The sequence below is a fragment of the Bicyclus anynana genome, chromosome 6 (assembly GCF_947172395.1).
Source record: "Bicyclus anynana chromosome 6, ilBicAnyn1.1, whole genome shotgun sequence".
Lineage (NCBI taxonomy): Eukaryota > Metazoa > Arthropoda > Insecta > Lepidoptera > Nymphalidae > Bicyclus > Bicyclus anynana.
Window position 1 is genome coordinate 11,296,841 of NC_069088.1, and position 12,162 is coordinate 11,309,002.

At 36.8% G+C, this 12,162-nt stretch overlaps 1 protein-coding gene across 1 annotated transcript; it reads right to left on the bottom strand.

Moving 5' to 3' along the window:
• On the bottom strand, positions 1 to 9,499 carry LOC112053674 (serine/threonine-protein phosphatase rdgC; the record flags this gene model as incomplete). Its single annotated transcript, XM_052882217.1, is given in 4 exon segments — positions 1 to 1,905; positions 2,066 to 2,168; positions 6,256 to 6,404; positions 9,136 to 9,499. Coding segments are annotated over 3 exon segments (438 nt in total). The 5' UTR covers positions 6,373 to 6,404; positions 9,136 to 9,499.
• Between the last annotated feature and the right edge of the window lie 2,663 nt (positions 9,500 to 12,162).

Genomic DNA, 12,162 nt, shown 5'->3' on the forward strand with positions numbered 1-12,162 from the left:
CTCAAAGTGAAGTTGCTCGCCAAAGGAACCTCGTAAAGATCGACTATTGGGACTCAAAGTCATTGAACAAGTTACTTACGTAGTAAACTAGAAAGTATTATTCTCTTTTTATCAGAAAAATGTTACATCGATTAAAGATAGAAAATTTAGGGAAGTCTATAGCGTAATATTCCGAAGGTAGACAGTTTTAATCACTTCATAGTTTAGGTCCTTTAGGTGTAGGGTATACCATATAAATATTACTTATTTGTTGATATCTATAAAGTTACAATATATTGTTATGATAAATTTATGCTTTTATCTCGTAACTTTTAAAATAAATAAATTTAAAACTTCAAACACTAGCACTTTTTAGTCTACCTCTCATTTCTTTTAGATCAACTTACTATTTCGATTTGAAAAATTCATATATTTATTTAATTTTACATCTAGAAATTGAATTTATAGCTATATACTTAATTATTTTATAGCTTGGCACTAAGTATAATAATTTATTTATTGAAATTAAAATAAAAAAAACTACTCAAATAAGCTCGAAAGAAGCGACTTCATAATGTGTAGCAGCAAAAAGAAAAAATATATTCGCAATTTTTAATTTCTCTCTACGTATGTAATCGCTTAATATCATTGGTATTTACGATCATTGAAGTATATTTACATAATACACGTTTTAATTAATTAGATTAGGCTCCATTAAAAATGCATTAGAAAGTATAAACATTAATAAACCCTATAAATTGTATACACGCCATATTCGTAGTTAGGTAATTATAATATAATTGAATTTAAATATAATATAGATGCCATATAATTTAATGCACTATAATAATTATTTATTATAAACCACAATAATAATTGAAAGAGTCGGTAACAGTAATTTAATTACATTACCGATTATAAAAGCTAAATCTGATGGCACGCGAACCATAATATTGAATTTGTTAGATTTCAATTTAAAATGGGATATTGCATTGTTATCCTATAAGTTCACGTTGTTTACATACTTGTAAACCTATATATTATTTGACTTATTACTATATGTTTACAAAATAATCTTTATCTTAGAAACTCTTCAGCATTATTATGTGTGACTTTACTCGCTGTGTAAACTTAACTGTTTTAATTCAATGAGGAATTTTATTACAATTATGCTTATTAACTCAAGAACACTCGTAATTTATTAGTCTGGATACAAACCCTTCAGCTGTTCTTGTCAAAGATAATTTTCTTGGAAAATCTCATTGTATAAAATCTCTTTTTAAGATTAAAAGAGAACAACAAAGCCTTTGTCATTTTCGTCGAATGTGACTAGAAAATTCTTGGAAATATCAGTTATATGCTCAAATATAATTGGAAGTATTTAAATGTCACTTTCTAGAAGGCCTGGCCGTTTAGATCTATTGCAATCTATTAGTTCTATTTCCTCTGCATCTCTCGATGAGCTTGCGACATTACCCATCAAGTGTGCTCGACCGTTTTTCTTGTAATTTTGGCGAGTATCCTCATCTATGTTCAGTACTTCAACATCGACACCAATTTCATCCTTATTGATAGCCGTTCGGCTTCCAGATTTCTTGTATTTTGGGCGCACGTTATTGGGAACATCGTCGAGTTTCAACAGCTCGATTTCGACCTCAGTCTCATCTTTATCGACCGCTGTCCTACTAGGATAGCGGTCTAGCTCCTGTCAGGAAGCTTTAATCTCAGCTATCATGTGTTCCTCCTCGTGCAAACTCTTTTCAGCAAGCCTGAAGCTTTCCAAGAACTCGTTGAGGTCAACTAAGCCATCTTTATTTATATCCATCAATCTACAAATGTCCACAAGTTGCTCTTGGGTCATTGGATTTGGCATATATTTACCGAGTAACTGGCAAGCTTCGGAAAATTCTTCCAACGTTATGTAGCCTGCGAAAATTTAAATTACTTTAATCCCCGTAAAGATCTTACTGTCATTAATTATAATAGGAAACGAAAGGGAAAAGAATTGAAACTTTATCAAAATTAATTACTCAAAGAGGCTTAGAGTTAATCGGATTATATTATTTATTCTTTTTTAAGTATTTACCTGAATTATCCTTGTCGAGAATCTTAAATATCGCCTCCAGGCTTCTTTTGTTCTTGTAGAGAGTCTCGACGACTGTTTGAGCATCAGACTTGCGCCCGCCACGCTGCAAAATTACTATTTGTTTTATAATGTTTTTATAATATGTATACAAGAATAATCACTAGATTTTTTCAAAATTTTTAAAGAGTGAGATTATAGTCAAGGGAGAGTGAGTAGAGAATATAAAATTAAAAAAAATAGTCACTTAGTGGCGACCCCCGTGACAGCAAAGGTCACCAGTCGGCGAACTCAGCAACTGGGTCCACATTACACTTACAATGACCACTATACCTTGTCTATATTCTGTGACTATACTCTGCATATACGCTATTATTGTTTACCTAATATAGGTTTCACTTTTTATTAATATAAGTATATATTATACAATATATTAATAATGTTTACTTGTTCATCTTCTGACTGTTTTCATTATTAGCTTCGGTTACAGAGGTCACCAAGTGGTGACTTCTGAGACCAGGGCCTCATACTTACAATTACCACTAGATGCATTTACATTTTTGCATTTACACTAATTAACACATACCATATCCAGATAATATTATTTAACTATTACTATTTATTATTTTTATTTATTTTAGGTTACACTTAAGATTTGCATTTAGTAACAGTCACTTACAAAAGTCACCAAGTGGTGACCTCCGTGAACACACTTACTAACACGAAGTTCGCGCTGCAGTTGATTACGAAGCTAACTTCGCGTTGTTTTTCTTAGTTTCGTCCATTACCGCAGTCATTACTCATTAGACGCTTGCCGCGACAACCACGTCCCTCTTAAGTAATTCGTGTTATTTTGTGATGTGCAGTGTATCCAACAAAATGTCTGGGCAGCCGTGCAACAATTGTGTCGCCTTAAAGGAGGAACTGAGGCGTCGGCAAGAGAGGATCCGGCGCCTCGAGGAACAAATTCAAGTACTGAGGCGCCACATCGCCAGCGTGACTGACGCATCTAAAAAGTTTGAAGAACTCGAATTTTCAGTAGCATTATGAAGGAAATTGTATGAGCTTGCAACGAAATAAATACTAATAATTTAACTTTATTGTTTTTCTACTTTAATTGTTGATTTTCATTTATGTATTCTACTTCAATAATTTTTAACCTCAAAAAAAGAGGTTCTCGATTCGTCTTTTTGGATGTTGTGCCTGATTACTCGAAGACGCCTGGACCGATTTGAATAATTCTTTTTTTGTTAGAAAGGGTATGCTCCCTGAGGTGGTTCCATTGTCAGCATTGATGATGGGATCCTGGAGAAATTGAGGGGAACTTTCAAAAATCGTAGGGGCAACTATAGCGTTTTATATTTTTTCCATTAGCCACTTTAAAAAACTACAAATGAATGAAAGTCTGGAGTCGATCTGATGATGGAGCTGAAAGACACACGAGGGAACTCTTTAACAGTTTACAACAGTTACCTTGTGTTTGGGCTTGATTGATTTGTGTTGGCGAAAACTTTCCACCTAGATGGGTTGTGACTGTCATTAGGTGTCTGATGATGAAGACGAAGGACAAGTACTGGAACTCCTCAACGGTTAACAGTAGATACCTTATGATTGGGCTTGATTAGTTTGTATTTATGAGAACTTTCCATCTAGATAGGTTATCACTGTCATTAGGGGTCTGACGATGGAGACAAATGATAGGTACTGGAACTTCTAAACGATTTACAGTAGCTACCTTGTGATTGGGCTTGTATTGATCAAGACTTTCCACCTAGATGGATTGCGTCTGTCATTAGGGTCTGACGATGAAGACGAAGGTCAGTTAATGGAATTCCTCATCTGTTTACAGTAACTACCCTGTGATTGGTTGTGACTGGCGTGTGGCCTACTCATTAATTTGTTTGAATTTAAGTCAGACGACGCTATTCCATACAATGTTTTATCACGACTCATAGCAACAAACCTTTGGCGCTAGATCAATATCTAGGATGATTTCACTAAATATGGAAAAATAAAAAATTTTAATAAAAAATATTGAACCGACTTCAAAAATATAAAACATACTGACTAAACTAAAAAGCGAAAAATAACATCGTACTAAGTTCTATCTATCATATTATGTACTAACTGATGATCAGTTTGAAGGCGGTGCTAAACCGGTGTTGTGTTAATATAAGCCGTTTCTGAAAGAATTACATGAAAGAACACTGTCTGAAAAACCTAAATCATACATGACTTGAATTAATACATCACTGGACTAGCACGCCTTCAAACTGAACATCAGTTAGTACATAATATGATAGATAGAACTTAGTATGATGTTATTTTTCGCTTTTTAGTTTAGTCAGTATGTTTTATATTCTTGAAGTCGGTTCAATTTTTTTTATTAATTTTTTTTTACTTTATTGTTTTTCTACTTTAAAACGAAACGTAGGTGAAAGAAAACCAATCTATTAACAGATTTCGAATCCAATTTTGTACTTTGGTAAAAATATCCCGCTGAAACTGTCTCTCGTAAATTCTTCGAGATATCGATAAGATTTAAGCTGACAAATTGAGTATTTAATTTGTCAAAAGGTGAATGTTTTCAGCTCCGTCGGGAAAATTAGACATCTATTCTGCCAATTTATCAAGAAAACGAGCGTATCAGAAATTTACTTAATCGGCTAAGGACTATAACATACATTTTGTAGACAGTACTTTGCCTTGAAATCCTTTCAACAAAATCTCTTAGTAGTATCTAAAGTTTAGAATGGGAAGTAAAGTTGAGATGCCTCTTCAAAGGCACTGTACATGGCCGGGCATGACTTTAACTTTAGAAATTCAAGAGGATTAGCATCAACTGCAGGAAATTCCAGAAAGTAGGTAATTTAGTGTTAGGAAGCAAGTAATGACATTCCAATCATGATATTAACTTAATTTTAGTTTACTCCTTGTTGTCAGAAAGTCCGTGGGTGTTTTAATAAAACGGAAAGTTTTTTAATAAGGTGCCGTACTTAAAACTTGAAAGGTCATGCGGGATTGATCCCCTACAGACTCTTATAAAATAGTACTCACAGATAGACATACTACCCTCAGTTGAAGGGGAAAGCAAATATTCGTCATTATTAAACACAGCTTCCATCCGTCTTCCAACAGAACGTTCAATCTATACTATAACCTTTCTTGATGTGTACTGTATACCAATAAACAAATTAAAAATTAGGGTTTACATCACTAGTCATTTCACAACTAATACTAAGCTTGTTCTTAAATAAATGAAAATAAATTTGATTAATAAGCTTAGAACAATTAGATATGGTTAATATATTTTAAATAACATTTTATAAACAAACAGTTCATAATTTAAAATAAATAAGATATGAAATGATATGCGTTTTCTACCTACATTTTTAATTTCTTTGTTGGTAAACAGTACTCATTAAGAAAGGCTGTAATATAAGTGGATGAGCTTAGCGGAAGATCAACTAAATTTAAAATTTTACGAGTACACAAAATTGTTTGTAATTATGTATTCTTTACTAATGTATTGGTATAGTGTCTTGTTGAGTGACTGCCTCGTTGGTCCAGTGGTTAGCGTATATAGTTTCGGATCACGAGGAACTGGGTTCGAATCCTGGGTTGAGCTAATAGATACTGAATTTTTGTTTCTTCTAAAAAATGTTAAGTTAAAATTCTCAGCCCGCAGGTAGGAAGTTGGTGGTGTTACACCCCCATTCCGAGAGAACGTCATTGTTATTGCCATTTGATAGTGGTCGTTATCACCTTAAGCCCGCCAACCTGAATTGGAGCAGCGTGGTGGATTTAAGCGCTACATCCCCTCTCCTGTAAGGAGGAATTATTTTTTATTCCTTACAAGTTAACCCTTGACTACAATCTCGCCTGAAGGTAAGTGATGATGCAATCTACGATAGAAGCGGGCTAACTTGTTAGGAAAAGGATGAAAATCCACACCCCTTTCGGTTTCTATACGACAACGCTAAATCGCTTGGCGGTACGTCTTTAGGGTGGGTGGTAACTAGCCCCGACTGAAGCCTACCACCAGCCAGACCTGGACCAATTAAGATAACCAATCAGCCCAGTCGGGGATCAAACCTAAGACCTCAGTCTTGTAAATCCACCGCGCATACCTCTGCGCCACGGAAGCCGTCAAATGATTGAATAATTGATAGTAGAATATTAGTGAATCTTACGTTAGCCGTCAGATCGAAAGTGTCCATGTACCGCACGAGGCGCGTGTCAGGGTCGGTGCGGACGAGCTTGTCCTTGAGCATCCGCCACGGCAGGCCCAGACGAGTCGTCTCCTCCATGGCGAAGCACCAGTCGCTCACTGATATGAGGCCTGCGGACAAATGCGCTCAAAGTGAGCCAACCCCAGACGGTGACAACATATCTCGTGAAGAGAAAAGACAAATGTCAAGGATTTGTCCCATTCCCAGCTCTTTCGTGCCAATGCAACGAAAGATAAATGAAAGCGATACTTTTGAGCGATAGACAATACGAGTATGTCATTTTGTCTTCACGAGTAATGTCCTGCTCGTGTAGGTCCACAGAGTGCCAAATGTGCCATTTAACTCAGAATACATATGTAGAAGTATGGACATGAGCTTGCAAACTCACCATCTCACCAACCCACCACTTATATAAAACAAGCCGACGCCACGCGGTTTTAATCGCGTAGGTCCCGTTTCCGTGAGAATACGGGAATAAAAGCCTATGCACTCACAAATAACGTAGCTTTCTAGTTGTAAAATTTGCTTCTTTATAATATTAGTATAGATGAAGCTCTGGCCAGGCAGGCTCTTAGTCCAATTTAAGAAAATCGCTGATGTGTATAAAATTAATATTTGCACAGGATCTTGAGGCATATTAATTTTGAAGCGTTGAAATTAATTCGAGTTGGGTAAGCCGATATAAACTTGCCTTTGAATTTACATATTAATCTCAATACGAAAGTAGAGATTACACTCGTATTTAACTTCGGCGACCATAGATATTTCTCATATAATTCTCCATAAATAGGTAGAAATTAAAGGTCGTAACGCTATCCAAACCAGATCAGTATTTTTTGAGAATATTGCGGACATACAAAGAAACATATAAATTATACTCGTACATACATATTTTTGAAATATATATTAAAAACTATAGGATGCTTGCCAATTCGTCTGCGTGAATTTCAGTTATTCCCAAATTTCGCGGGAACCATGTATTCGTGTTTTCCGGGATAAAAAGAAGTCTATATGACGCTCAATAATCTGATATAGCTTCCAGAAAAGTCTAATTAAAAGCGGCTCAGCTGTAGCTGTACTTGTAGGCTACTTTTTATCCCGAAAAAATTCGTGCTTCCCGCAGGATTTATGAAAAATTTAATTTCAAACGGATTAAATCGTTTTCCTACTAGATGTGAATATAATTGACTGTGGTCCATAATTTATAAGTAACTATGAAGTAAAAAAAATCTAATAGGTATATAAAATTCTCGTGTCGCGGTGTTCGAACTTGAACTCCTCCGAAACGGCTCGACCGATTTAGATGAAATTTTTTGTGCATATTCAGTAGGTCTGAGAATCGGCCAACATCTATTTTTCAAACCCCTAAATCCTAGGATAGGGTAGTGGTAGGGTAGGGGTATGGTATAGGGATAGGGTAGGGGTAGGGTAGCGGTAGGGTAGGGGTAGGGTAGGGGTAGGGTAGGGGTAGGGTAGGGGTAGGGTAGGGGTAGGGTAGGGGTAGGGTAGGGGTAGGGTAGGGGTAGGGTAGGGGTAGGGTAGGGGTAGGGTAGGGGTAGGGTAGGGGTAGGGTAGGGGTAGGGTAGGGGTAGGGTAGGGGTAGGGTAGGGGTAGGGTAGGGTAGGGTAGGGGTGGGGTAGGGTAGGGTAGTGGTAGGGTAGGTTTATGGTATAGGGATAGGGTAGGGGTAGGGTAGTGGTAGGGTAGTTGTAGGGTAGGGTAGGGTAGGGTAGGGGTAGAGTAGAGGTAGGGTAGGGGTAGGGTAGGGGTAGGGGTAGGAGTATGGTAGTGTAAGGTAGGGATAGGGAAGAAGTGCAAATAAATAAATTAATAAGTCAAAGCGAAGCTTGAGCGAGTCCGCTAGTATTATATATGTTTATAAAATCGTGTAAGTTGTAGGATACAGAAAATCAATATCAAATAAGTAGAGGGTCTACCCAACACGGAAAAACTTGGCAAGTGGTCTACGACACTAAAAAATTTGGGAAACTCGGACTAGACGATCACTATTTGTTGACAGACAGGCGAGAATTACAGAGCTAGAAATTTTACGTTTATCGTTATCCTAATCGAAACCTACTGGGCCGAAATTTCTGCTCCCAATACTCGAAAATGGACAAGTATCTAATGATTATGCGTACCTACCTACAGTTACTTTAATCACGTGATATCTTATATTATGAAACAATAAGAACAACATACAAGACTCGCAGCAAATCGTAAAGTCATGAAAGACTTTACGATTGACTTCTATTCGTTCCCCGCTATATCAAAAAGTCCGAGACAAGAGAATAAATATAATTCTCAGCAGGTACTTTTGCAACTTTAGGCAAATTTCATTCTCTTATTGCATATTAATAAAACATATTATGGTCACTCTACAGGATGTCCTGTAAAGGATAAAACGCAAATGGTAGACACCACCAGATTATCGAAAACTAATTTGAATAGTTTCGAAAATTCAGCGCCTCCCATACATTCTTACCAGCAACTTTGTAACTACAAAGAGTAGACACAAGTTCTATACTAGTTTACAATCCTCGATAAGCTTTTAAAATTATAGTACACTTCAGTTACACACATATTTAATAGGATCATTTTAATGAAAGATAAATAATTATTGCACTCAAAGCTACTGCTACAAAACAAATAAAACGTTATTTATAAATATACTATTTAGTACATTGTTAATTACTTCCGTAATGATTAACAAGAAACAAATCTTTAAAATCTTAATTACAGTAGCTGGCATTGAAAAAACTGATTTAAGGTAGAAAAAATTTAAAATTTCTGTTCGCGTTCGGCTTTGCTAAGGAAGGGAAAAAATAGAACAGGACTTACTGACACTGCTTTTCTTTCTTTTTCTTCTCTTCACTTTTCACCATAAAAACACATAATTTAAGCGAACAGGCGAAATTGTCGCGTTGCGCGCGCGCATACGTAAGTTGGTGGTTTAATTGCGACTATTAATTTTGACAAGTTTTCAGCGGCGTGGACGAAGATAACGGGAGTTTATGCGGGACAGAGAGGTAAATAGAGGATGCGTTGGAGTAGGAGAGGGAAGCGTGAGCTTGGCGCGAACATACTGCCCAGCTTTGAAAGCTTTGAAAAGCTTTCAAAAGAGGAAGCGAATATAGCGAAGTATATAACAATAATAATAAAAATGAAATATTAAAACAAAAACATAAACTAGACTTAAATATTAAACTAAATTAAAATTAGTACTGAATAGGAAGTGGGCATAAACGCATTACAGGACGTTTGAATGTACCATTCTTTGTTTTAACTAAAGCGACGCGTGAGCGACCATCTATACCTGGATATAGTTTCTCTATTATGCCTAAAGGCCAGTGTAGTGGCGGTGCGTTATCCTGCATTATTAGTACGACCGTGTTAATCTGAATTGGGCGTGATTCGGTATTCCATTTTTCTCGAACTTGTAAAGTGTGTAGGTATTCGTCGCGCCAACGTTTCCAATATGATTGAACTAGTTTATCTAAGAGCGAGAACCTAGATAGTAAACTGGATTTCTCGCTAAGAACGTCGGCAGCGGGTAATAATTTGAGAGGGGTTGTATTTAAAAAATGCGCGGGCGTAATAGGACTTGGTTCTGCGGGATCTTCGCTAAGCAATCCCAGCGGGCGAGAGTTCAGAACAGCCTCAATTTGACACAATACTGTTAATAATTCCTCGTAAGTTAAGATTTGATTGCCTATCACTCTTAGCAAGTGAGTTTTAAAAGATTTTACGGCGGACTCCCAGCTGCCTCCAAAATGGGGAGCATTAGGTGGGTTCATAACCCAGGAAATTCGACTATTTGCAAGTTCTTTTTTAAATGCCTCATCGTACTCTGAATTTAAAAACTCGTATAATTCACTGAGGTATGCCTTAGCACCTTTAAAATTGGACCCCTGGTCGGTTCGGACCGAATTCACATGCCCTCGCCTGCTTACGAACCTTTTCCAAGCGTTTAAAAAGGAGTGTGTAGTTAAGTCTGGGGCTACTTCTACGTGTACTGCCCGTGTGGTTAGACAAATAAATATGCAGACGTAAGCTTTTTGACTTTTTATGCCACGCCCTCTTGCGAGCGTCGTGTAAAGGGGCCCACAATAGTCAATTCCTGTATTAGAAAAAGCTTTAGATATATCTAATCTACAAGTGGGTAAATCTGCCATTAATGGCGTTTGGCATGGTTTAGGACGGGTTTTAAAACACGGAATACAAGCATGAATGCGTGCACGTACTACTGTTCGAGCGGATAAAATCCAATACTTCTTTCGTAATAATGACAAAGTTAGTTGTGGACCGGCGTGACAACTCATACTATGAACATGGTCTATTATTAAGTTAACAATGTGATCTTTGCGAGGTAGTAATACTGGGTGTTTATGGTCAAAGGAGATCTCTGAGCTTGCAGATATACGTCCGCCAACACGTAGGATTCCGTTTATAAGTATGGGTCTAAGTTTATTAAGCGGGCGTGGTATTGCGTGGTTATTTTTTATTGCGTTTATGTATTCAGAAAAATAGGTTTGTTGCAGTACGCGAACAATAAACATTTCGGATGTATTTAAATCGTCTGCGGTTATCGATCCGCTTGTATTTATGCGTTTAGAAAAACGTAGTAGATAAGTAAATATGCGTAATAATTTGTTCCAATCAGACGTGCGTTGTGCGATAGTATTTATAAGTGGCTGTTTTTCAGTGACAGCGGGTAGTGCGATTAATTTAACTTCCGGTAAGTTTTCTAGCGTAGGAGCGAATGGCTTAATAGGCCATTCGTTACAATCTGATTGCAACCAAGATGGGCCGCTAAACCATAAAGGATGAGATATTAATTGTGCTGGTGTCAGTCCTCGAGACAAACAGTCACTTGGATTTTCTTTACCAGCGATGTGAAAAAAGTTTTCCGGTTTTACATTGGTTTGAATTTTTGAAACTCTATTAGCGACGAATGTTTTAAGTTTATGTGGGCTAGTGTTTATCCAATTTAGTGTTACAGTAGAATCGGAAAAGGCATAAATGCGTTTCACCGTTATACGTGAACAATAACTTGATAATACGACGCTAACTAATTTGGACAGTAAATAAGCCGCACAAAGTTCTAATTTTGCAAGCGTGATTATTTTAACCGGTGCTACTTTCGATTTGGCGCAAAGTAGTTTAACCGTAGTCGTGGTTGGAGTCTTAGTGTGAATATATAAGACTGTACCATAAGCTTTCTCACTTGCGTCAGCAAAGGCCACTAGACTTATTTCACAGCTGTCTGTAATACCTATGTGCCGTGGTATCGAAAGCTGGGATAAGCATGATAACTCCGATTGAAATCTCGACCAAGACTGCGTGATTTGATGAGGTGGGTCATCATCCCAATCTATTTTTTGCAACCAAAGCTCTTTAATTAATAGCTTAGCGTATAAAATGACAGGTGCGATCAAACCCAATACGTCAAATAATTGTGCTATAATTGACAACATATTCCTTTTAGTACATTTGAGTTCGTTAGGTGTGAAGTTGAAGGTAAATGTATCGTGCGCAGGTTCCCATTCAATACCTAATACCTTTTGACCCGCGGCGGTACTGAAATTAATTGTTTTTGGGTCCAAAATCGAAGGATGCAATATTTCTTTAGGATAATTTTGTAAAAATAGTGAAGAGTTACTCGACCATTTTAAAAGTTTAAATCCGCCTAGTGATAACATGCTGGATAATTGATCTGCTAAATTAATGGCTTCGCCTACTGTATGCGTTGTATATAGGACATCATCCATATAATATTGCCCTTCATCTATTATTTTTTTTGCTAAAGGGTAGTTTCTACCTTCATCTTCTGCCAGTTTCTTAAGCGTTCTAAGTGCTAAAAACGGA